Below are 26,592 nucleotides of genomic sequence, written 5' to 3' on the forward strand. Positions count from 1 at the left end.
TGGGTAATGAAATTGATGGAGGGAGAAGGAAAGTGATGAGCGCATATTTTGGGTATGAAAAATAGAACAGGGAAAAATGAGAGTAATCAGGGTTTGAAAGAGGGGAAAATAACAGTAACACCAAACGATATTATAAGCTTCCGCTTTCAATTTTGCAGGTTCACTTAAATTTGGAAACCTAACAAATTGCTGCTCACCAAAACCGAAGCTAGAGCCGCCCGAATATCACTGAAAAAGGTAAAATTTGAAACCTCATCTTCGCAAGTTGTCTTGACTAAATAATTTCACACACATGATTCATTGTTATGGCTGGTTCCTTATTATTTTAATGCATTTATTTAGAAAACTCCCAAAATCGACCCTAACGAAAGTCGGAGTGAAGCGAATCAAAAGTCAGCGTGAACCGCATGGTTTAAGGCTAAAGAAACAAATTAACAATTTTTGAAAATCTTCATAGTTTCTCAAACTGCATGTCCTCCTCATTTTAATAATCAGTAATAACATACAGACCTAGAAATGATCTCTTATTTTTTTCAGCCTCTAATCAATGAATTCCAATATAAAACTTTGAATATTTCATTGATTATGTTAGAGAAGGGAGATGTTGCTTTCTTCAATAAACGGAGCAAGAGAAAAATGGATTCCAGAAGTTTGACAGCCACATTTCAATCGGGATGGAAAAAAAATTAAATTTCAAATTTTAATTTTGTTTTTGAAATTTTAATTAATATGGCACTAATATTCAACCGGCTATTCTAAGGAATGAGTCCTTAACTTTACTTTTAACACTTTTTGCAACTGGCTCCAACCGGTTTCAACATGTTTTCAGTGTCGATCCTTACCGCCACGTGTTGCTCTTACGTGGGTCAATTGGTCACGTCGTTGCTGTTACTTACACCAAATGTAACATAAGCTTACCCTAGATAGTGATGTATTTTTCAGGAAACAATTCTATCAATACAGCCCATATGATACAATTGTTTGTGCATAGTTCCACCACTGGGTTTGTCTCATGATGAATCCATTTGACTTGTGATCAAATTACCATCTCACTACCTAACATATTTTGGCCTTTACTTAACTTTCAGAAAGGGCGGCTCGCGCATCATCTTTCTCTTATACATGCTATTTTCAGATAGCGATTTAGATGCCCATGCGCCTGCCTTTACTTTTACTACCTGCCTTGAGCTACTGCACTTGCGCCCACTTTATCTTGCTCTATAGATCACTTAGTTAGAGACAACAGGCAAAGCATCCTTCTTCCCCGCCAGTACGGGTATGATTGTCTGTGCCAAATCAAGCTCAATGTGCTTAATGTTTTCGTCTTATAGATTTTATAATATGAGTTCCGATCTAGTGTGCAAAGTAGGTCCCACACAATACAGTTTCACCAATAATAAATCACCACGTATGCAATCACATACTATAAGGCTCTCATAGTCACAAACTTAATCAAAATTCTTATAATATTATAGTTAATTATAATATTTAGATTGATGCTACTAGCACCCCCTCCAAACACCTCATGAGACCTCTTTTTATTTGTGTTTGCAGTTTTAATCCTGATGTTTGATTACACACCCCTTCTCTCTCTATTGGGGTTTTATTGGTTTTTAATTTTCATGTATAATAAAAATACAGCTGTTGCCTGCTGTAGATGTTGCAATAAATTGGCAAGTAAAAATTTCATGATCAACATCAAGTTAGATAAAATAAATAAATAAAAGAATAGAGAGAAACTCCATAAGTGAAAATGAAATTACTAACAAAGTCATTTGAAGAGTTGGTAAAATGAACTTTAAAATGTTATAATCAGATTCAAGTTTGTTATTAAATAACTCATTCTTAATGAATTGTCTCAATTCTTTTTTTATTTTGGAGTTTTCATATTTGATGAATTAATAGGTGAGCTTCCAATTAGGGATTTCTAATCATATCAAAGTCAGCGATAAGGTAAAAAGAAAAAAATGATTCAATATAATATATGATAAAATTCAATACATTAGAGTCTATAACTTTTTAATTTTTAGTTCATCCCTAATTTTGATATCATTAAGATCCTTAATTAGAACATTTATATTAATAGGTACTTTATATTCAAATAAAAAGTATGTTTGATGCAAAATAGAAAGATAATTTAAAATTTAGAAATCCAAAGTTGCATACCATCATCCTTCTTGTTAATCAAATCTATGAAGATTTCTTATGATTATTGCAATAGTAACTACACAGAGTTTTTTATTTTATTTTATTATTTTCTGAGAAATAATATTGAAGGGTAATTGTGAAATAAAAATGGATGTTTTTAGAAACAATATAATTTTAGATAACGCTATTTGAACCCCTAAAATATTTTATAAACACATTTACTAAAAAAGCTCACTACTAAAATATAAAAATTAAAATTTTACTCTATTCACCCACCTTAAACCAAACACGCACTCAAATTATTTTAAACAAATAAATATACCATATAATACTCCCATTGATTTCCTTCAAATACAAACCAATTTATTAATATAAAAATATTGTGGATTAGTATCAATCATTTAAACAAGTATTTGATTATGAAGGCAACAAGAATTTACCTTCACACGTACTTTTGATTTGTGGAAAACTTGTGACACGCGTTGAACTCGAATCTGGCGTGGTGAGTGCCTGAAAAGGGCCTTCTGACGCCTAAGTCAGTGTTTGATTTTAAGGTCTAATGAAAACAAGAACAATAAACAAGATTAGGGGTTTTCAACTTAGGAGGGATCCCCATTTTCTTGGTGAGATGGTCCCTGTTTATAGTTGATGAATGACATGGGTCTAGAGTTTTGCCTTGGTCTCTCTTCTTGATGACATGTGCCACCAACTATTATTGCACACGTGGACGTGACCTTATTCGTAGGGAAATAAATATATTTATCCCGGGCCTACGTCATTTATTCCGTGCCCATGTGCTTCCATACTCCTATGATCTTGGGCATGGTTCCTGCAGACTCCGGAATTCCATAATTAGTCGTGGTTCCCTCAGACCTTAGAATCTCGAAATTAGAATGATTTTTTACTCTTAGTTATTATCGTAAGTCCCAAGGGAATTTTGTTCCAGTGTTACTTTCTCTCAAATAGATTAGATATCATTTATTTACTTATTTGATTTTCCGGGATAGTTTCTTTCTTTTTTTTTTATTTGGACACTTGGTGTAATTTTGTATCTCTAAGTTATGGCACATATAGGACACTTGGCGTAATTTCGTGCCTCTAAGTTATGGTACGTATAGATTGGAATTAATCACATAAATTAACAAATTCGATCTAAAATTTTGCTTGAATTTTTTGTTTGCAATACATCCAAACGATTTTTAAAAAAAATTTGCCTATATACATGCCTCTAGTCGTTGTCAATTTGTTTGCGTTATAAAAAATCAGAACCAAAATCAAAATAAAAAACCTGTAAAAAGTAAATATCATAGTTCTTAAAAAAATCTTTGCTGGAAATGATTTTTTGTTGGTTTCATATACTTTGTAAATAGACATCATCTTGTCTTCGTGGAAAGTTTATTTTGCAGACAAGCTTCAATTTGTAATCTACTTGATGCTTAATTCTTCTGCATTGAAACTTGTCTCCAAGTGTATAACAATAAACATTATTCTTTTGTTTGGCTTCATGAGTCGAGATTGAAGGCATAGTATAAGCGGCTTTTGAAACTTGAAAGAAGAGCATATGAATTCAATTTTTTTCTTTAGTTTTATTGTCTTGTATAATGTCTAAAATCGTAATCTAAATTTGGGGTATATCAGTAACAAAAATATTTTTTTAAATATGGGTGCAAGTAGTTCTGGGTTTGAATATCCTCACTCTATAATTTTTAATATATTTCATTGAGCGTATTTAAAAAAGGGTTTTTAAACCGGGGCCCGGCTCTAATATTACCGGGCCGATCCTCGAAAGCCGGATGGCCTGTCTGGCGCGCTATGCGGGCCGGCCAAGCAAGACTAGAAAGATATTATTGTAGTGCATGGGAGTTTCCGAAATCCACGTCTTGGCTTGCCTGGAACCTTCTGCACATGGCAAAACCAAAGCTGGAATTGGAGATTTCGAAGTAACACTCTTTAATTCTTTAATTAAATTAAAGTTGATGATATTATTATACTCTGTGTTTTAGCTTAATATCAAATACAGGGAAGATTATTGTCTTTCAGCAAGGACCAGTGAATCATCTCGATATTCGTTATGTCTGAGGAGAAGAAACCCACCGAGCCCCAGCCTCAGCCCCAGCCCCAGCAGGCGCAACCTAGTGAATCAACACCGACTTTACCAAGTAACTTGATTTTCTTTTCTTAATTTGTGATGATTGGGGTATGTTCTGGTGGTTTTTTTTTAAAATAAATTTATTTAGTTGATCATCGATTCGGAATTTAAATAGTACAAAATTGATAAATAAAAAAAAAAAAGACCAATTTGCAGAGTCAATAACTTTTGTGGGTAAATTTATTATTATTATTTTTTATCAGTGTTGTTGGATCATATATGGTAGGTCCTTTGCTCGAAAATTTTTTAATTCAGAAATCTTAGTATTGTATTAAGATTTGGAACATATTTATAACATTGTAAATGATGAAAAACACGAGTTTGCAACGTGATAAATTTGTTTTAAATTTTAATAAAGTTGAAGATTTCCCGATTGGAGGCTTAACTCGTCCTTTTGTTAATGAACATGGTGATGATACTTGAGCTTGATACAGGAACTTATGGGCAATTACTAGGACCAAACGCTGCCGCTATAAAGACATGGCCTGGATTAGTGGGCTTGACTGCGGAAGAGGCAGAAAAGAAGATAAAGGAAGAGAGGCCAGGGGCTCAAGTGCAGGTGGTTCCACCAAACAGCTTTGTCACCATGGATTTCAGACACAATCGAGTTCGATTATATGTTGATTCCTCTGGAAAAGTTGAGAGGCCCCCAAGCGTTGGCTAATACATACATATATGTATGTATGTATGTATGTTTGTATGTATGTACGGATGCATGCATTTATGCATGTTCTCAGCCCCTTGAAATTTCAAATTTAAGTTTTTTCTGCTTGTTAATTGTGTTGCTTCTTCCATTATCATTTGCTCTCTTCATTGTATATGTTATATCTGAAAATTGAGACGCAGTGCTTTCTTATAAGTGAATGGACCATATGGTATTTGAATAACCATTCAGTATATTAGTGTGCGTGAGTAGATCTTGCAGTTTCAGTGCCCTGTTAAATCTCTTGCCTAGGGATGTCAGACAACCCATTCTTGTTCTGGTACTATCTTGTCTTGTTGTTGGGTTGATTTTCAAAAACAATTTTGACTGAAACTTTTAGAAAATTAGTATAAATTTTGGGAAGTTAAAAACGAACATAGTGCGCGACCTTGCGCATCAGATCAGGACCCATTAAAATATCATTCCATGTTTTTGTTAATGAAAGTGGAGAGATTCCCTCCGAAGCCAGCTACATGAAATATGACCACAAGAACGCCTTGGTTGACATTTGCTTTAGTGTTTTATACACGAGTGCTGCTATATGTCCCGAAAGTTAACCCCGAATTTATCAAAACGGTGCGTTTTAATACGGTCACTTTTACTTTTTTATTCACGTGTTTCTCTTCCTTTTTAATTGCACATGTTTGAGAAGACCGAAGCACGTGTTACTCTCCGTTTCAACCCAACACTCAAGAATATCTGCAGGCTCCTTGGAATTGGAATTACGATCCAGTCCTTCGCCGTCAGATTTATTTACGTTTTCGCCCGCCATCCATGACGGTAAACGCCGCCTGCTTCCATCCCCTGCTCCACTGCCGCCGCCGCCGACTCCAACCATTTTTTTTCCACAAATAATTTTACATAAATTCAAACTTCCGAATTTCGTTAACGAAATTAACTCATGATTAATAATATATAATAATTGCCAATTTCTACAACATATAAGTTCGTTAAGAACGTACCAGTTTGTCACAGAACTTGTCCCCGGAATGCTCCCGAGTTACCAATTTAACATCTTTTTTTTTTAATTTCTTAAATTCTTAACGATTCTTCTTTTTTAAAAAAAAAATTCAACTTCGAATTATAATAACGAATTAATGATCCAGGTCGAGGAAACAACTTTGAGGGACCACCAATAAGAAATGATCACGTAATCAAATATTTTGGCTGGCAAGTATTGTCGATTCTTTTGCTGCGGGGAAGCAAGCATCTGAAAGTTTCTCTCGAGTCACTGGCCTTGGAGGGGAATCAACTCAACCGATCTCTCTCCGTCATCATCTCTGAAAGACCCTGACGGAACTACATGAAAAGCTAAGCAAAGGCGAGTAAGCCAGCCAATCCGAGTCCATGGCCATGCGCATTCTATTCGTCTCTTCCGGGACCAGAGATTGTCAAAAGCAAAGGTTAAACGAGGTTAAACGAGAGAGATTTTGCAGGTGTGTGAGAGACTGAGAGATAGATTTTGCAGAGAGAGATAGTCAAAAGCAAAGGTTAAACGGTGCGTTTTCTATTTGCCAAAACGGTGCGTTTCAATTCGGGGTGCAATTCGGGGTTTAAAATCGGGGAAAATAGCTTTTTCCTTTATACACAAAGGCAGCCAATGAGAAAACATATTTTAATGCAAACGCATTATTATATTCGTTTTGGTCCATCTTTTCATCATTTGAATTTTGAAATAACAATACCGCTTGGCTTTTTGCTACAAGTCATTCCCAGCTCGAGTTCATTGCGTTTTAGACAATGCATTCTATCTACTGCCTTCTCTAACATTTGAATTCTGACCCAGAAACCAAATCTTTAATTGCCAATTTGTGGGATAAATGTTAAATATCAATTGATTATTAGTCTTAAAAAACATGCTTGATGAAGAGATGTCTCTGAATCTCCTTCTTTGTGTCAAACATTAGCATCAGTTACTATCATATGAATTTAATAAACCAAACCTCACCTTGACCTTATCCTTTGTTATCTGTTTTTCTTGAAGCAATCACCTTATCTCTCTACAACAAACTGTTTTAAATAGTTATTGATGACTCATTTGCTCAAAGGGGAAGCCAAATGACAATGCCCCGTATTTTAGGCTTGCAAGCACATGATGTAGTTACTATCCTATTGAGGGAATAAGGTTGATGAAAAGAGACAAACTCATAAAAATGAAGATTAACAATGTAACATGACCAAAGCTTGATATTCAAGATAAATTATGTTCTATAGCACATGGTTTTTCATTTGTATTCTCTTTTGGAAATCCTTTCTTACAAGTTTGGACATAATACAACCGAGAAATCATGACACTCAAAAGGAAAAAAAAAAAAATTCAAAATTTTTGTTTCAAGATCCAACCTCTAATCCCTTCCATAAACAAGAGTAATTGGAGAAGTAGATAGAGAAGGATAGCTTACACCATTTTCAAAGTATGAACAAGATGTCGTTTTATCAAAAGATGAAGACGCAAAAGAATTCAACAAATCATCCAACCCTTCAGCAGCTTTATCACCATCAGATGATCTTGGTCCTCTCAAAGTGTCAGGCAACTCAAGCTCTCCCTCTAAGCACCTCACAACTTGACGCATAGTAGGCCGTGCCGCAGGTGAATTGTTTGAACACAATAGCCCTAATTTGAGCACCATCAACACTTGACTTTGATCATATTCAGCATTTAGCTTAGGATCAATAACTTCAAGGACTCTGCCTTCTCCATACTTACCCCACACCCAATCAACCAACACTAGTTCTTCAGGCAATGCCCTTGTCTCAATAGGCCTGCGGCCACATGCAACTTCCAACAAAAGTGCACCAAATGCAAACACATCTGAACTTGCTGAGGACTTCCCTGTTCTGGGCGTCTCTGGTGCTAGGTAGCCTAACGTGCCAACAACACGTGTTGTGGCAGGATTCGTACCGTGTTCGTACAATTTTGCAAGACCAAAATCACCCAATTTTCCATTTAATTCACTGTCTAGTAACACATTACTAGCCTTAACATCTCTATGAATCACAACTTGTTCATACCCTTCGTGTAAGTAAAGCAGCCCAGAGGCAACACCCTTTATGATTTTAAACCTTTGCTCCCAATTGAGAACTGCTTTTGGCTCATCAAATAAGAAACTATCTAAGCTGCCATTAGCCATGAAGTCATAAACAAGAAGAAGATCACCTTTTCTCCTGCACCAACCTACTAACTGAACCAAGTTCCGGTGGCGAAGTCTGCCAATAGTAGCAATCTCAGATACAAATTCACGGACACCTTGTTTTGATTCATTCGAAATTCGCTTAACGGCAACTTCTGTCTTTGAATTGTGCAGTGTTCCTTTGTAAACTTGACCAAATCCACCATGTCCAAGTAGCTGCTTGGCACTGAAATTATTAGTTGCCTGCTTAAGTTCTTGATATGAGTATCTTTGTGGTCCAACCTCCAGCTCCCAATCTTCAATAACTTCCGCGTTTTTTATTTTCTTAATGATGTAAATAATTGCTAAAGATAATATACATATTGCAAGAACTACTGATGCTATTGAAACACCTACAATGGCACCTGTATGATGCTTCTTCTTGGGGCCTGGAAGTGAAGGAAGAGAAGACAGATCAAGAGCTCGAGCTGGTCCATTGATTTTAAAGCTCCAGCCTAAAACGTTATGTGAACTTGCGAGTAAACCTGTTGAGGCAGAGAAGCCAACATACATGAATTCATTAAAGATCGGTGAAAGATCTACACGAAACGACAAGATGGGAATTTTTGGTTTGGAAGAATTTGGAGAGACTGTGACATTGAGAATATTTTCAGCTGAATCATAATCAACCCAAACTAGGATTGCCTTTCCACCCTTGAGGCTCAAATCTTGTTTTGTTGAATTGTCGGTGTAGACAGCAGCTTCAACAGAGGCATTAGACTTCATGCTGTTGATGTCAATGCCAATATGATTATCATTGATGTCCTGGAACTCAAAATCTTGAACCGTATCAAACTCAACAGCAAACAAATGATTTGAGAAGTTTCCAATATCAGTAGAATTTAGCAGGCCTAGATATTGACTTGGAAGGCCGTTGAGATCATTCGACGGCGAGATCGTGAAAGCAAGGCCATGGCCACCAAGTCTTGGATACTCAGGGACAATTACAATAGCAAATGAGGTGGAAAAAGAAAAAACGTTGCTGTTTGATGAGTTCTTGAACCGAAGTGTTGATGAATAAAATGCTTGACCCATCTTTCTACTTGTATCATTTGTTAGCTGAAGAATGCCGTTGTTTTCAATCTTTGCAATCCCTTGCAAGGTTAGATTGTTGCTCAAATCTTTGAAGCCTGGGAAGAAGAGTTCATCAAGCTGAGATGAAACTGGGATGGAGAGAAAGATTAGAGCAGAGAAAATTCTGAGGAAACTGGCCATGCTAGACGCAAAAGGGAAAATAAAACGAAGGGGTTTGAATCAAAATTGGCTTAGATTTTGAATGGGTTGGTAGGTTGGTGAGGTTGGAATTTGTACATGAGAGAAATTGTAAGCAGATCTGTTAAAGCAGGTGGCTAGTGGGTTTCTAAGCAAGGACAGAAAGCATCTATTTTTCACATGGGGCTAAAAGGTAAGCATACAGTGAAAGACAGACCAAAGAGTTAAAACAAAAAAAAAATCAATGCAGTATAATGAATCCTTATATGAACTTTCCAACTAGCAAAGCCACCACCATTGAAAGTCTATAAACAGCTCTGTTTAATTACATGGTGAAGAAGAAGAATATCTGATGTATACGTGAATCTGAAAATGACACTTGCTCTTCTTTTAATCCACTTTCGGGGGCACTAACTTGTCAAACAATTCAACAGAGACTGGCTTGTGAAACAATAGTGGAGCCGCCCAAGTTACACTATTGGCTTGCTTTTCGGTTTAAAAAATTTATCAATATCTCAGTGCTGAAGCTCACCTGCCTCCATCAAAGGCTAATCACAAGGCTTAAAAGGTTTTTTTCCTGGTATGAATCTAACCTACCTTTTGGTGCATGCAGGCTCCTTTTTTTTTTTAATTGAAAATGTGGCCTACGAAATTCAAATGAGTAATCTTTCGAAAAAAAAAAGAAATGAGTAAAAAGATCCATAATTTTAAATAATGTGGCTCGTTGGCTAAGTAGAGTTATCTTCAAGACTCTAGGTCTCACCAAATTGACTTGTGAATAATCTTGTTACAAAATCTTACCAGCAACCAAAATTCAAAAGGAAAGGACTCATTTGTTCTCTTTTCTCCTTTGTGATGCAATGATTATGGAAAGCAGAATGTGCCTAAAAACAAAAAATAATTAAAGGATACTAGTTGATGAAATGGCTGTCATAATAAAGCCAAGTTGTTCTTTTCCTATTAGCTTTTAGCTAATTGCTAATGGGAATGGAATGCTGGTTTGTCCAAGATTGAGATATCCCAAACTGTTCCTCGACTTGTCATCAGGAACAAGTTAAGAGAAAATTTTAATATGAAATGGTCTTCAGTTGCAATCTATTGCATCACTTTCCACCTCTGTTAACTGACTCTTTGAAAATTGATTTTAGATAAGGGGCTCACTGTCAAAGTTCAAAGTCGATACCCACCACTTCCATTCAAAATTGAAACGTGCGCAGCATGCAACTTGACTTGGGGCCTAAACTCCAGGCTATGCAATAATATTACACTCCAGGCAGTGCTTATCTTTAGGGATTAAACTAATGTCACTAGTAATGATGCATTTGCAGCGGCCATTAAGTCACGCACACGCCACCATGATTCACTTGTATGAAAATGCCTAACTACTTTGTGATTCCTTTTATTTGAAAACTAAAATCCCTGGGGACTGGAATGATTGGTATCAGAGGTTCCAGCTTTCAAACCTAAAACAATCTTGGACTTTGAGAATCTCGAAGCATTTTAATTGCTTGCTAAAACCAAGTAGTCAAAAACAGTCACCAAAATATATTGTAGCTTGGCTGGACATGCTGTTGGCTTGTTGCATAGGGCCACAGAATGCTGCTGTTAGGGTTTCTTAAAAAATTCTAAAGTATTGAAAGTGGTGATCAGGCTGACGCACTTGAGTACGAATACTCGTTGGACCATTCTGACCCTATTGGAAATCGCCATGTGATTTTCTTCAGAACCGGTGGAGATTAGTTAAAGCTTTGGTGATAATAATGTTAACTATAGAATAAACCAATGACGCATTATCATTAGAACTTTGTTTAAAGTTGTTGGAGCAAAACATTAAAAATATAGAAATCTGTGGGCTGAGTCCTGAGTTAGGAGTGAGTGGACGAAATACTAAACTCTTGATTTGACAACATTTTGGTTTCGTTTAGAATGCAGGATTGGATTAAATTAAATTATATTAAATTATATATAGTATTCTCTTTTGGTTGGTAAGATGTCAAATATGAGTATGTTAAGTCAATTTAATAGAGCTAAATAACTATTTAAATAATATTATATTGTTTAAATTATATTGATAACTACTGATTTTAATATCTAATATTCAATATTATTTTTTAAAAAAGGGAAAATATCCACCGTCCACCTGTTTTTTACACCTTTTTTAAAAATACACAATTCCTTCATTTTTTGGCTGAAATCCACCTAAAGTTACATTTTTTTTCACTTTTCCACTTCCGTTTGGAATCCGTTAAGAAAACTAACGGAAACTTAAAAAAATGACCATTTTACCCCCAAAACGAAAATTACAATTTCACCTTAAAAAATACCAAAAATAATAAGATTTAATGATTAATATCATTATTGGTACTTTAATGAAGTACAAAAAAATCTTAACTACTAGAGATTATAACTCAATTAATAATAAAACTCTACTTATCTTAAATTCAATTGATGATTTGTGAGATTGGACTATTTTTAATACTACTGTTATAATTTAGCATTCTAATTACAGACATATTTAAAAAAAAAACCTGCATTTGATGGTTGTGGAATTAATTTATTTATTGACCGATGGGGAAAATAATTAGATTTAATCTAATTATTTTTTATAATTTTTAAGGTGAAATTGTAATTTTCGTTTTGGGGGTAAAATGGTCATTTTTTTAAGTTTCCGTTAGTTTTCTTAACGGATTCCAAACGGAAGTGGAAAAGTAAAAAAAAAAGTAACTTTAGGTGGATTCCAGCCAAAAAATGAAGGAATTGTGTATTTTTGAAAAAAGTGTAAAAAATGGGTGGACGGTGGATATTTTCCCTTTAAAAAATAATTGATTATTTTTCTCTTTAATATTCAATGCTAGTTTAGATAAATCAAAGAATACAAGTTTGATATTTAATCTTAAATGAAATATAATTTAAAATAAATTATTGAATAAAAATTTGAAATTCTATATAATATAAAATTATAGGTTAAAAAATTATCAAATGAACTTCTATGTTTAAATTTTATTAAAATATTAGGTTAAATGAAAAAAAAAGGATAAAAAAGAACATTAATTTTTTTTTTAAATTTATCCAACTTAAACCCATATAAAACTACGGATTAATAATCCTATTAATTTTTAACTAAATTTTAGTTTTCTTCATTAGTTGGCATAACTAAACATATTTTAGATTAAATTATTATTTTAGTTCCTAAATCCAATCCAATCCCACAGCTTATCTAAGCTCTCAAACAGACTTTGAGTCTATTTAGGTGGACTGATGTTGCCATTGTATAATTACAAAACTATAAACACAACAAAATGAAGTTTTGCAACTGCAAAGAATGATTGAAACAAAGCATCTTCCAGGACCAAGAAACAAAGATGAAAAAGTATACATTATTTACACAATTGCAAGATTAGACAGGGTTTTCCTTTGTAATATACCTAAATGGCTAATACAAACTAAAATTGGTAATTGCAGCTGCCATCGTCGCTCCTAGCAGTTGGATCATAGTTTGCTGCAGCTGGATCGGTACAGCCTTCAGGGACAGGAACTTTAACCTGTTGTGCTGCTTTACCTGTATCAAAACAAATGATAAAATTTTTTTGAGTAAATTGGCACCATTTATTGTTCCATCATAATCCTAAATCCAGATGCAAAACTCCATCAAGGCCTTTAGGGCTGAGGCCTAACCATAAAAACTTCCATTCTTGATAGCATCATCATTAGCATCACCAAGGGCTGCCTCGCTCAAGTACTTGTCAGCCAGTTGGACTCTCTTCACATTCTCCTGCTCTTGGACAAGCATTCTTCCGTACTCAAGGAGCTTGTCAAGAGTCATTTTTGGTTGCTCAAAAGTTGGGGGTCCCTCTTTTGAGTTCACAAGCCTCTTGCCAATTCTTTCTATTCCAACTTCTGATATCCACTTCCTCACCTCATCATCGTACACTCTTGCCCTGAGGGCACCAAAGAAGTCTGCAACAGAAATATTGACAATTAGTATGTTCTTTATAATTGATTTTGTATCACTTCATGTCCCTTATTCCACATTATACTGGTTATGCACTGTTTTGCACACCAAAAAGTAGGTTTCAAAATCCAAGTTGCTTGTATTCTCTTATCTACATATCCATGTGATGTAATTCATTCAGTTTCTTGTTCAGTTTGTTTCTCAGTGAGCCAACAACTGCTTTCAGTTATCAATTTCATACGTATGTTGCAGACTTGTTACCAAACTGCAGTTGAACATAATTTTAGAATTCCTATTGGAGATTTATAACATAAAACTTACCAATAGATTGTCCAGGGAAAGTGTCAACAAGCTTGACAATATCCTCCTTGGGAACATTATCAGTACGGAAGATACCAGAGCAGACACCAATCCTGTCTTCCCGAGTAGGGGCCCAGTAAAACTTTTCCATACGACCATCACGGATGAGAGGAGCATACAATGTGGAGAAGTCATTACCAGTGACTATAATGGGAACACGGGGATTCTCTTCCTGGTTGTACATACCAGGGAGCTGGACGTTGGTTGGGTTGTCAGCAATGTTCATGAGGGTGGCATTCACCATTTGATTGTTGACTGTGTATTGGGTAGTCCCACCCATCCTACCGGCTCCTGCATCAAGATCATTGATGAAAAGGCAGCACATCTTTCCCTTTTTGATGATGTCTGCTGCTTCACGATACCTTTGCCTAATTAATTTTGCGGGCTCTCCAGCATTTCCACTTTCCAATTCACCAGCGCTCATCATAATGGGGCTGCATGTTCAGATTCACAAAGATTGAGCAAGAATAAAACAGAGCTACAGGCTTTCAAAGAATTCTTGACTTGCTAATCTCTTGAATCAAGATATTTGTTTATAGTTGGGGGATTTAGCTTTATTGCATCACTTGGCATTCATATACTTAATCTATGAGCAGTCTTGTGATCCATTTTTGATTAATTAATAAAATTTCATTTATCCAAAAGAAAGAAGCGATATATAGAAAGTTATGGGAATGGAATTAACTCACTTGATTCCCATCTTGGCAAAGACGAGCTCACACTGGAATGACTTTCCTTGACCTTTGCCTCCCCCAAATACCCAATATGAGAGGAACCTGTCGTGATCATTTATGAATCATTAAAATTTTCTTCATCTCTAAATAAGCACCAATTTTTTTGGAAAAAAAAATTCTACGAAAAGCTCAGCTAACCCACCTTAATGTTTGGGAGATTCAAGAAATTCTTGGTGATGTGAACAACGACCTTATCCATAAATGCAGGGGCAATATATAAACCATCCAGAGTGTTGTCCAAACTGTACCTAAAAGCAATTCAAAAGCAACCTATGATCAAAATTCAAGTTCAAAATTCAAGTCCAATCTATAAAGTAGAAACTCAATGCCATTTCATTATTTTCAATTTCTACAGTTAGGTACTTACTGGCGAAGACCTTGGCTGATGTAATCATAGGAGCTCATGACCGCATAGTGAGTTCCGCTCTCCATGGGAGCTTGGAAGAGTGTGTCCACCATTCCCTTTCCTCTAGTAATGTCCTGTTGGTCATCTGATATGTCGTATGCAAGGCCTGCCCATCTGTCTTGAGAAGTCTGCTTCTCCTCATCACATTCGCTCACAACCTTGAAACTCTTCGACAAAATCCTCTGCTGGCTGACCTTCGAGCTCACCTTCTTCAAGCTCTTCCCCAAAAATACTGAGCTCGGCACCAAAGAAAACCTACTAGATCCATTTATTTTCAACTGCACCAAAGATACCTTCTGCTCAACACTCAATGAACTACAAGATTGTAAAGAAACCAAAGATCCAATATCTCAACTGAATTCCTAAGCAAACCCCCACATTGAGAAACGTCTATAAATCAACTTCGATATGCAATATTCTTTTCAACCCAATTCTCTCACCACCCATGTGAGCGGGGTTTTCTAGTTAAGCCAATCCGCACACAAAAATTTTAATATCAAACATCACAACACAAGTAACAATTTTTTACTAACAACAAAAGGGAACTACAAAAGTAGATTGGGAGATCAATCTTGTGTTCCTACAAATGAGGAAGTTAAGTGAGACGATTAGAACAATGAAGAAACAAGCTTAAAAGAGCAAGTTTGGCAATAACTACGACCCAAAAGAAGAAGAAGAAAAAAAAAAGAGATGAAATCTTAGTGAAATACAAAAAAGGGCGGGAAAAACATGATACCGGTAATGCGTTGTTAACAGCTCCGACGGTGGAGACAACAGTAGCCATTTGCACAAACGGTTGAGATGAAGCGGGCTATTTTAAGACAAGAAGACGAAATGGAACTGCATTCGGTTCTGTAAAATGTTGCTGTTTTACAACGGACAATACAATTGGACAGGGAGTGAGGAGTTCGGGTGGACTTATTTATACAGATGGAGAGAGCGATTTATAAAATATTGTATGGGAAAATGAAAATACGATGGATTGGCTTACGAATGGCTAACGGCCACACGATTTGAGAGATTTTTTTTTTCTCTTTTATTCTTATTTATTACGTGGCATTAGTTGGTGAGGTGGACGTTTAAAGCTTTCAATGGGCTCATTGCGTGTGCATACGCATTGCTTGCAAACAAAAACTAGAGGCTTCCCGAAACTTGCCTATCATGAGGTTTGGGTTTTGGCTTCTTTCTTCACCACTAAAATTTGAATAATTCCGTTCTTTTTCTTTTTCTTTTTTTAATTTTTTCCTTTCTATTAATATGTATAACATGACTCATTTATTATTACATCAAAATATAAATATGACCCATTTTATTCGGTCATGTTAAACTCATTTAACGTACTAAATATCATACAAGTTAAACATTAATTTAGAATATGATAAATATGTAAATATTATTATTAAATAGGACATGAATGAGCTGACAGCCTAACACTACACGAATACGTTTGTGTACAAAATAAATATTTAGGTTAAGTATAAATATATTAGTGGTTCTTTTCAATAAAATTACCTTATGTTAATAATTTGATATTTGTGTCAAAAACAAGTAAATGTATTGAGGTAATCAAGCACAAATACGATATTATTATCACTCGTATCATATTGTGTCAATACTTTAATAATTGTGTCAATTTATGTTAACATGAATAAAAAAAAAAATCATGTCATATCAATGATCTATATTACTCCCTCTAAATAAAACTATGATAAGTCTTGAAGAAAAAACGAAAAGGTTTCAATTGAAATTTAATTTTGCTTTTACGTTATTCTTCCCTCAAATTTATTATTTCTCCATTGTGGAATTTGTTGTTTCTTTCATTTGTGACTGTCGAAATATTATTCAAATTTTACTTCTTCCAACACCAAAATCAACGGAACAGTAACTCCAGTCACCCTCATCAAAATAATTAAAATTCCAACTTGGCCACCGGAGAAATCTCCAATAATAATTAAAATGCTTGGCTTGTGCATAAAATCTCCGAAGTACTAAACCTTTATTATCTTTTATATCTTTTCGATATGTGCGTCAATCTTCTTCTTTCTCTACATGATTCACAATATTTGCCTTTACCAAAAGCCATTTTAAGCTTATCTTTGGAACATGAATTCAAACAAAAAAACATGTGTTGATATTCCTTGTATAACTAAACAGATACATAAAGCAATTATATAAATATATATTAAAACGTAAATTTATAAGTAAGATTAGAATAACAATATCGACAAACTATAAATTAAAGGATTTTAACCAAATTTTCTATGATAATTTGGTCGTCGAAGATTTGAATCATTCTAGCGGAAAAAACACTAACCCAGAAACTTCTGGTGTAGTCATAATAATTGTCGCCATTGAAGGCCTATCGTTTTCTGATGACTATAAATCTCGAAGTTAAATCGCCAATAGCCATGCATGAGTTAAAAATGCAAACCCATGGAGACGCATTTCTACATATCATGTTTTGAAAGAGTGTCGGACGTTCAAGAAATCTCATTTTGGCAGCCTCTTGTCTTGGGAGCAATTGGTGGAGTGATCCGTTACTGGCCTTGACCTTTTGAGTGGTCCATTTGCAGGAAAATGAAAAGCCAATTCCGGAACAAGCAAAACGTTGCTTTCAGTTAACGTTTGCTTGTGAATTGTGAAGTTGTAATTCCGGAGTCTACACTGCTCTGTAGGATTCTATTTTGTCTTGCTCATTCACAAACAAATCTTTATGGGCCTTTGTGATGTAACTGTGATTTTAGGCATCAGGGCCTAAACAGCTTGACTGTAAACAATTCTGCCTGCAGAGGTTATCAGTTTCCACAGAAACTGATAACTGAACAACTTGGGAATTGGTGGTAATATTTCCGGCCAATTTCCTCCCCCCTCCCCCCCTCCAAAAGCAACCCCACTTATTGACACTGATTAGGTCCGGCGCTGGACTGAATTTTTTGCGCAGCTTTTAATAAATTACCCTGTAGAATAAAAATAAAAATCTTTAATGTCAGAACCTTTCCCTATAATCTTTCTTCCATTTATGTGAAGATGAAGATATAGATCATGAAGGAAATATATTTGGTAAATCCACCCTTTAAATAATTAAAATTTGGGTCATTAAACCCACATTGGAAAATAATTTTTAATGATTAAAATTCTCCTAAATTAAATTATAATTATTGACATTAAAATATGATAAACAAGAAAAAAAAGGGAGAACTTTTAATCTTTAAACCCATCCTAACATTCAACGTACTTTTTAAATTCTAAATTGATATTCTATATTTTTTTTATTAATCTTAGAACATGTATAAAGTGATTCATATTGATTTTATGGAGGACCAAAACAATGTTGACGATAATTTTAATCCCAAAGAGGTATTAATTTCTTTCATTTACATTTTATTTTTGGTTTTTTTACATATATTGATGAACTTTCAATTGGATTTCAACCATATATTCGTCATATTAAGATGTTGCAGCTGATGGTAACCATGGTTTTAGAGTGAGAGCTGACTTAATAAGCTTGAGTGAGGATGGACGGGTACAAGTGAGGATAGATTTATTGAATGAGTTGTACTCTTACTTAAATGATTAGGGAAAATTATATGGACCTGAAATTATAAGTGAGCTTATTCACATCCTTTCACATTATGAGAATTAGTTAGCATATTACCGATAGATGAATATGCCTGAAATGAGTCATCTTATAGCATCGTGCTATAACCTTATCTTATCCCACTTGTCCAATTCCTTACATTTTTACCTTTTAGATAAAAGCTAGTGCATATACTATCTCCGTAGAATTATTGCTCTCGGCTATGTATTTAGCAATCATTTTGTTGATGTATAACTTATTATTTTATTAATTTAGTTTATGTTCTATTTTAATTTATGTTTATTAATTATAAGCTTTTACAACTATTTTTACCGTTAGGTTATTATGTTCTACCTGTAACACCTAATTGGGGTGCATATCATCACACTATTTACAAACATCTCGAATACAACATTTTAGAAAAATTATGTCCTAAGGTGGCTACTACAAATAGAATAATTCTAGACAATTAACTCTGTAATATTGTTCTGATATTTATTTGTTATTTTATTGCCGTAACTTTGGCATACCATTCGGAAGAAAGCTAAAATGAACGTGGAAACTTTTGAAATATTTTTATATTTATAGTAGAAAATTTGAAATATTTTTTACATTTATGCATTTTTATTTTTCTAACATTTATTTAATTCCCTTGATTTTGGCATGCCATTCTGATGAAACCTAAAATATTTTAAACTCATAAATCACTATTAGAAACTTTTAAAATATTTTTATATTTCTATATTTCTACATTTTCATTTTTGCTTTCTCTTCCATTATGGTATTGCTCCATCAACATGAAAAATTTAGATCTATATTCTAGAATTTGAATAACTACATGAGAAATTCAATGCAATCATTGAAGATATTCTAGATAGCAATAAGTTGGCTGAGTTACTGGATAGCCTCGAGAGGCAATGGAGAATATTGTTTATTTTAGGTGTAAAAATATTTGAAATATGCTAGTTGTCTGTTTAATAAATCTGAACATTTATTAAGGGTTGTAAATGAATTTAATGGATTTAATGAGTAAAAACACTATTATTATACAAATTAGGTTAGTAAGGGTATATTGGGTATTTAAGGGGTTTGTTGAGTAAAAGTTAAAATTTCAAAATTTGAAAGTGGATTTATTTTTTTTTTTTTCGAGTACTTTAATAATTTTTTTTTTCGAGAAACCACCAAGAAGGTGGAGGGTTAGGCTGAACCCCTACTTGAATATAAATATGCCTAACCAAAATAGAAATGGAAAATGTCAAAGCACACACCCGATGCAACAAATAAGCATATTCCTATCGAATAGGACCCCATGAATGAATTTAAGAAACTATAGTGGCTAAGTCTAACTCTACCTCAAGCATTGAGTAACTGAACTAAATAGCAAGCTCTAACCCCTCATAACCAACCATAAGCTCAGCATAAAGTATCAATTGGCGGTCAAGAAATGATCCAAAAATAGCCAAAATCGCATCCTGATGATTACGAAGAATGCCACTCAAAGCAGTTGTCTCAGGATTGCCTCTAGAGCAACCACCCACTATCAGCTTCGCAACCCCAGGGAGGTAACCTCGTCTAAAAAATTAATCGAACCAGCCTCCTGAGTGAAGCTATGACTCCTAAATCCTCTGCAATCCAAGAACTCAAGACTTCTCTCAACTGAGAAGGCTTAAAACTAAAGGGGAAGCTGGCAAGCCTAAGATCTACCATCTGATAGATAATTACATCAATATAATAGAGAAAAACTACAAATCAAACCTGAAAGCATTATGAGCCTTCCAAACTTGTCATAGAATAATGCTAAGAAGAAGGACTCAAAGATGACAATGAGAAGGACACATCGGCGCCAATAACGAAACAAAGCATATGAGTAAAAAAAATGACATCTTGCATACCTACAATTTGCCAAAAGTGAACCCAAACTTGGTTAACCGGTGGGCAATTAATAAATAAATACCGAGAAGTCTTAATAGCCGGACCATAAATACATCCAAAGACCATTCAAAATCTTCTCGAACATAAGGCATCATCAGTAGCCAAAAATCCATACAATAATCGCCAGAGAAAAACAAAACCTGAGAAGTGATATCGCTACTAAATAACCAAAAAAGCTTTATCCCTCGGTCTAGCACATCGCACAAACTCCCAAGCTATCCACAAGTAAAAAGCGCCACCAAGGACAAGATCCTACCGAATTAAATACGACTCCTCGCTAGAAAGAAGAACCAAAATGATCTGTGTACCAATAAAAAAAGGCAATATATCCTGGAGCTTACCTTTATCGCAGACTGTACACTGTCAATAAAAAGAAACCGGCATCATAGAAGTCATTAGAGGATTATAAATGGCCAAGGGACAAGAGCCCAGCCAACAATAATTCTAAAAACTACACTCTTCATGATTGACCAACCAACCAACGCATATGAGGCTTAACAACACAGCGAGTTGAGCAAATAAATCCCCAGAGAGAAGAGACAGGATATCGAAATTGATCCAGACTGGGATGTGTAGCTCAATTGATCCAGACTGGGATGTGTAGCTCTATCATACTTATACTTCATATAGAAAGCCTATAATGAATTCTACTCCCATAAACGCCACCAAACTTAATCTCAAAAGCCTCAACCATATTATCAAAAGATCGGATACCCAAGCCACATTTGTCAACTAGATAACAAACCATTGAGCATTTACACCAGTGAATTTGTTACCTCGTCCCAGAATCACTCATAAGAACCAAATAAAGAGTCTCTCTAAGTGCTAGACTATAATCGTAGGTGGGCAACGAACATGAAATAGATGCAGTGACATAAAAGATAGTACATATCGAATAAGCATTCGCTTCTCATAGAAAGAAAGTAATCGGTTGGCCCAACCTAAGATCTTATCCCGAACTTTTCAGATCGTATCATTAGAATGCAAAATCTTGAGACACCCTGTAAATACTGGGCACCTAAGATAAGTGAATGGAAGCTGATACAACTGAAAACTAGTGACATAATAGGCAATAAATAAGTGTAAAAGCAAGCCCTCAATGTAGAAACTATTATTGGCCTGACTAGTCAACTATCTCGAAATTACCTCATAATGATATAAAAAATTCCATAAGCTGCTGAAGGCTCGATCGACTTCAATTCGTAAAGAGTAAGTAGTTTAATAAGTTCAAATAGTCGTATTATTAAAAACAATATATGTTCTGTAGATCTACCCTTCAAATAGTATACAACCCAACCCAACCTGCACAAATTGAAAGAAATCAACCCAGTCTAACCTAATGCATAATATATCTCAACACGATCAACCCAACCTATAAAGCTGTGGGTTGGGTCGGGTCGGGTTAGATTGATTGGGTTGGGCTTTTGAAAAAGGCCCATTTTTACTTTTTAGAGTAAGAAGTTTTGATGTAGAATATTGCCCACTTGATGTTTGTCAAAAAGCTTTTATTTTTTTCCCCAAAGATGATAATAATAATAATTAGTATATTTACGCCAATCCAATTGAGCTCGTTCTTGACACTTAAGAACAACAAATTGATCAATTTGTTTCATAAAAAAAAATATAAATCACCTAATAATATAATCCAAATCGATTCTTAACAATAAAAAGTTGACCAATTTGTTTCAAAACATAACTCAATAAGTAAATTACAAAGAACTAAGAACCCTTTTGCGGTTGGGTTGCTATTAAAAAAGGCTTCCAAGTTGTGACGTTTTGTTGTGTTCTATGTGTGAGTGGCTATTTTTTGAACCAAAGGAATTTGCTTTAGAGTTACTACAATTGGGAAAGTTGTGGCTGTTGTGAGAGGCTTTCTAATCCTTTTATATTTATATTTTGTTTTTCTAATTTTTATATAAAATATCAAAATTACACACACACACACATTTACATATGGCGGGTTGGGTTGAAAATTCGGTTGGGAATTTCACAACCTAGCCCAATCCGTATATTTCACCGACCCAACCCAAACTGTAAAAAATCATGTGGGATTGGTTTCATGGGTTGAGCGGGTTGGTGCCTACCCCTAAAAATAATCATATTAATTTAACATTTATAATATTCTTTTTTATTTTATTTTTCAGATTTAGTTATTTATTAGAAAAAATCAAGTTTTTCATTTCATATATATGGATTCTGTACATAAGTATAATATTTGACAATTGTCGAATGAGCAATTAATCATATTTTCGTTACATAAAAATGTGAGTAAATTATTTTTTGTAAAAAATTATAAAATTTAAATAAAACTAGCTTTATTTGTCTTCTTAAATTCTTTCCATTAAATAATATCTCATTCCCTTCATCAATTCAAATGTTATGCATATCAAATAATTTTTCTTAATTTAAGAAAGGATCTAATAAACAAGATAATAATTTATTTATTTATTTATATTAATTAATTCACTAAAGGATAGCATTATAATGTAAAAAAAATTAAAAAGTGGGGTGGTTATACAAAAAAAAGGGGAGAGAAATATTGCTATCCTTTGGAGATAATATGAAAGAGTAATAATAGACACCTCAAATTTTTTATCCCAAATTTCATCTTAAATGATATATCATTCATTTATTGGTTGGTAAGTCATTACAAGATCCAAATGAATTAATCGTATTATTCTCACTAACCAATTGAAGAATGCTACGTCATTTGGGACAATTTTTTAAGATAAAAAATTTGGGATGTGTAGCATTACTCAATATGAAATAAATAACAAATTTCAATAATAAATTTCTAATTAATTAATTAATTTATTTATATCAAGCTTGATGATTCTTGCAATTAGAAATTTACTAGAACTTCTTAAATCGACCTTGTGATGGCACAATCTAGACATATAGGCTTTGAACAGACATAATATACTTCTTAATATTTAAAAGAAACCTCACAGTACATTTGTGCGGTTTAAACCCTCAACTTAAAAATAATATGATGAGACAGTCCATATCGACTAAAAAGTGATTTGTACTTTGAATCATTTATTATTTTAATAGAGACACGCAAAAAAATAATAAAATAAAGATCTAAATAGTCAAATATTCAACAAGTTAGGTGCCCGAACTTGATTCAATGATTTTCAGAATTCTTATCTTCTTTTTAAAGATGGGGAAAATTTTATCCAACAAGCGAGGGCTTCATTTATTTTAGTAATCCGATAGCTCATTGTTTTAATTATTTTACAATTGTGTTGCCCAAATTAGGTGTCAAAGTGTTTTGTGAACACTCACATAGCTTAGCTTTCGCAAGAAAATGATAAATTTAACTCTATCGACATGAATTATAAATTATTTAATTTGTCAATCAAACTATCAATAAAATAACTTGGTTTTCAACATCCACCAAACATAGATAATAACAGATATATTTCTTTTGTTTATAGTAACTTTACACCCATTTTCTCACTCAAACCAATAGGTATATACCCTACACCCTGCCTCATCCTAAGTTAACTATCTCTCTTCCCATGAAAATCACAAACTAAAAGTCTATAAAAATTGTTCTCTGGCTTCACCAGTTTACCCAAATGAAACCCTAGCTTAATCATTTGTAAATTTACTCTGCAATCTTAAGATACCCATTAACTCAAACATGCAATTCCATATTCAAACAACCGAAACCACAAAAGCATTTAGGAAAAGACCAAACTAGAAGTACTGCAACATAGAAGCTTTGATTTAAAGATGCTAATTAATTTCATTGATATATACTTACTTAGTAATATAATACTTAAAAGATTTCTGGAAAATTATTATATACTTGTCATCGACACCCATCCCCAGATGGCCGCCCGCCAAGCCTTTTATTTTCGTACCTATATATACAACTCAACCCGACCAGAACCTCTACAATGGCAACTTCTGTCTTCTCCAAATCCGCAAAATGCAATGTCTGAAACAACATCACCGTCGGCTTAGCATCAAACCTTTGCTTCTCTAAGTACCTCTCCTGCTGCCACTTCACCGTGTCATGCGCCACGGGGGCCAACCACGACATCATCTCCTCCAACGCTTCCCTCCAACCTTCGGCCAGCGAGTGTGAACCGCCACTCCCCTCGTGTGCCCTCGTACACCAGTGTCCCCACAGCTTCCCCCTCACCGTCGTCTTCAAATTCTCCGGCAACAACTCGTAGAGATACCCACGCGCCTCGTCGTTAATGCACGTAGGCGCGTATAAGTATCTCTCCGCATATATGATTATGTTTGCGTATCGTAGTGCGAGTCCCGCGCCACCCACCGTGGACTCCGTTGCTAATTGCATAACCTTTTTGTTCTTGACAACATCAAGAGGGATTCTTTTTCCAATCACTTTGTCTTCAGATTTCGGTAAAGGGCCCGATTTGGCAATCCGGATTGTTCCGAATTTCTGTGATGATTTAGCAATCGGACCCGATTTTGACGTGAAGTGCATGAAATTTGTATCTGGGTGGACACGCATGCGTTGGGACGTAGGTTTTGTAATTTTTGAAGGGCGAGGGAGGTCTGAGACGTACTGCCCGAAGAGTAGACAGATTCTTGCGTATATGATCGTGATTACACGTGTCATAAGACCGACGCTCTGATCGAACGTTTGGTTCCACAGCGAAACGTCTCTGTAATGCTTCACTTGTTTTCTTTGATAAGCGATCTTCTCGTCGAAGTAATCGGTGTTGGCTTTGTTGGCTTGCTTCGGGCCGAGATTTTGCTTCCATTTCTTGATTTTCCCCTCCGATATTTCCAACTCGGTGAGAGATTCCAAGGCAGCGTGCAAGTTGGACGTCGCCTTCACGTATTTATCCATTTTCTCGACGAGTTTCTCGACGCTCTTCGACGCGTACTCCAACTTGCCGAAATCTCGGACTCCGAGACACATTTCGGCGTAGGTTTGATCGAATCGGTTCAAGCTGGCATCCGTGCACTTTCGTCCCAAGCGGGTGACGGCGTTAACGGCTCTGTTGAGTTCTTCGAGCTTCTCGGCGCATGCGAGGCTGAGAAGGAACCGCTCGTCGCTGGAGTTCAAGAACGCGACGCCTTGAGATTTCAAGGCGCCTTCGCAAAGCTCCGAGAACTCCTCGCTGGAAAGTGACCTGTAAAGATGGACGAGACGGGACATGGTTCTGGCCGTTTCAAAAGAGAGGATGCCAAGGGTTACAGAAGAGGGGGAGGAGGACTTGTCAAGGCAGAAGAGATTGCGGGTGTTAATGTGGGTTGTTTTGGTGCTTGCACCGGAGAGCCAAGCCATGGTGGTTTGCATGACCATCGGCGGCGGTGACGGGCCGGGGTTAGGGCTCCGATGACGTATCCTGATCCAGAATTTGGTTTGGATGAAGAAGATGGTCTGATTCTAATAATAGGATCGTATATAAATGGTGTGTGGAGATAAAGAGGGACAGACATTTCCAAGCTTCTTCTTCTTCATAATTGACGCGTTTTATTAGTAGGAAGAGGGCTGGATTAGAGATAGAACCGGACTTAGAATCCAGCCACGTAAGTTTTTATTATTATTCTAGTTATGACAGTTGGAAATTTAGGGTGTGAATGCTTTGTGTGTTGTGTCTGTTGCACACACATCAGTCCCTTGGAATTTTAGGACAGGGCGTCCCGTTCAAATCATTGTCACGTCGAAGATTTAATGAGAAGGGGGGTCCCCCTAAATACTTGAAAATCACTTAATAATTAAATCATAATTAAAAATAAACAAGATGTATTATTATTCTACTTGAACATCCATTCAATATTTTTCACACAAATGGTTAATGGTTAGATGATTTTGCATATGCTCATTTCCTTAGTAATTACATTGAATTCTATAATTTTATACAGCCAATTGTGTGAGAGACATCGGTTTGTACGTAAATTTTTTTATTAAATTTAATTTGTATATATCCTATCAATATGGAATTATTAAAACGGCTAGCTAGTTAGATTCATTGATTAAAAATTAGAACCACTTCTTTAATTATTGTACTTGAACATCCATTCAAGATCAAATATTATTTTGGCCATTTGTAATTATTTGAATTATCGAGTATGTCTTGTGTGAACATATATAAGAAATAATTGGATGTGACCTTTTTCTTTCGAAGCGAAGGAATCTTGATTTGATTTTTCGTTGAATTCTCGTTCCAAAGGTACTTCATTTTTTACTTGTATGTGACATAAACCAAACATTTAAAAGATTATTCATCGAGAAGACTCATTTTTTTTTTAACG

General features: G+C 35.0%; 4 protein-coding genes across 5 annotated transcripts; 1 reads left to right on the forward strand and 3 right to left on the reverse strand.

Moving 5' to 3' along the window:
- Nucleotides 1-4,013: 4,013 nt before the first annotated feature.
- On the forward strand, nt 4,014-5,060 carry LOC18039687 (subtilisin inhibitor CLSI-I). Of its 2 annotated transcripts, XM_006429078.2 has the most exons (3): nt 4,014-4,088; nt 4,169-4,307; nt 4,732-5,060. In XM_006429078.2, the coding sequence occupies exons 2-3, from the start codon at nt 4,220-4,222 to the stop codon at nt 4,959-4,961; spliced, it is 318 nt and encodes a 105-aa protein (XP_006429141.1). In that variant the 5' UTR covers nt 4,014-4,088; nt 4,169-4,219; the 3' UTR covers nt 4,962-5,060. The 2 variants fall into 2 exon arrangements, with proteins under 2 accessions (XP_006429141.1, XP_006429140.1); XM_006429077.2 differs by having other exon boundaries at nt 4,032-4,307.
- A 2,166-nt stretch (nt 5,061-7,226) lies between these two features.
- On the reverse strand, nt 7,227-9,680 carry LOC18039688 (L-type lectin-domain containing receptor kinase S.4). The gene has a single exon (XM_006429079.2). The coding sequence runs from the start codon at nt 9,383-9,385 to the stop codon at nt 7,346-7,348; it is 2,040 nt and encodes a 679-aa protein (XP_006429142.1). The 5' UTR covers nt 9,386-9,680; the 3' UTR covers nt 7,227-7,345.
- A 3,104-nt stretch (nt 9,681-12,784) lies between these two features.
- On the reverse strand, nt 12,785-15,717 carry LOC18039605 (ribulose bisphosphate carboxylase/oxygenase activase 2, chloroplastic). Its single transcript, XM_024182279.1, is given in 8 exon segments — nt 12,785-12,941; nt 13,058-13,339; nt 13,656-14,128; nt 14,384-14,445; nt 14,447-14,470; nt 14,571-14,676; nt 14,796-15,112; nt 15,571-15,717. Coding segments are annotated over 8 exon segments (1,428 nt in total). The 5' UTR covers nt 15,619-15,717; the 3' UTR covers nt 12,785-12,825.
- A 4,067-nt stretch (nt 15,718-19,784) lies between these two features.
- LOC18039606 lies at nt 19,785-25,621 on the reverse strand. Its single transcript, XM_006429081.2, has 3 exons — nt 24,245-25,621; nt 20,002-20,118; nt 19,785-19,883 (listed from the first exon to the last, which is right to left on the reverse strand). The coding sequence occupies exons 1-3, from the start codon at nt 25,619-25,621 to the stop codon at nt 19,785-19,787; spliced, it is 1,593 nt and encodes a 530-aa protein (XP_006429144.2).
- Nucleotides 25,622-26,592: the final 971 nt, after the last annotated feature.

Source organism: Citrus clementina, unplaced genomic scaffold, assembly GCF_000493195.1.
Source record: "Citrus clementina cultivar Clemenules unplaced genomic scaffold, Citrus_clementina_v1.0 scaffold_6, whole genome shotgun sequence".
NCBI classification, from domain to species: Eukaryota; Viridiplantae; Streptophyta; class Magnoliopsida; order Sapindales; family Rutaceae; genus Citrus; species Citrus x clementina.

Coding starts and splice junctions, on each gene's coding strand:
- LOC18039606 (XM_006429081.2), bottom strand. CDS start 25,621: ATGGCTTGGCTCTCCGGTGCAAGCACCAAAACAACCCACATTAACACC. Junction 20,119..24,244: donor CAGAAGTTGCCATTGTAGAG/GTTCTGGTCGGG, acceptor ATTATCTATCAG/ATGGTAGATCTTAGGCTTGC. Junction 19,884..20,001: donor TAGCTTCACTCAGGAGGCTG/GTTCGATTAATT, acceptor CGTAATCATCAG/GATGCGATTTTGGCTATTTT.
- LOC18039688 (XM_006429079.2), bottom strand. CDS start 9,385: ATGGCCAGTTTCCTCAGAATTTTCTCTGCTCTAATCTTTCTCTCCATC.
- LOC18039687 (XM_006429078.2), top strand. CDS start 4,220: ATGTCTGAGGAGAAGAAACCCACCGAGCCCCAGCCTCAGCCCCAGCCC. Junction 4,308..4,731: donor ATCAACACCGACTTTACCAA/GTAACTTGATTT, acceptor AGCTTGATACAG/GAACTTATGGGCAATTACTA.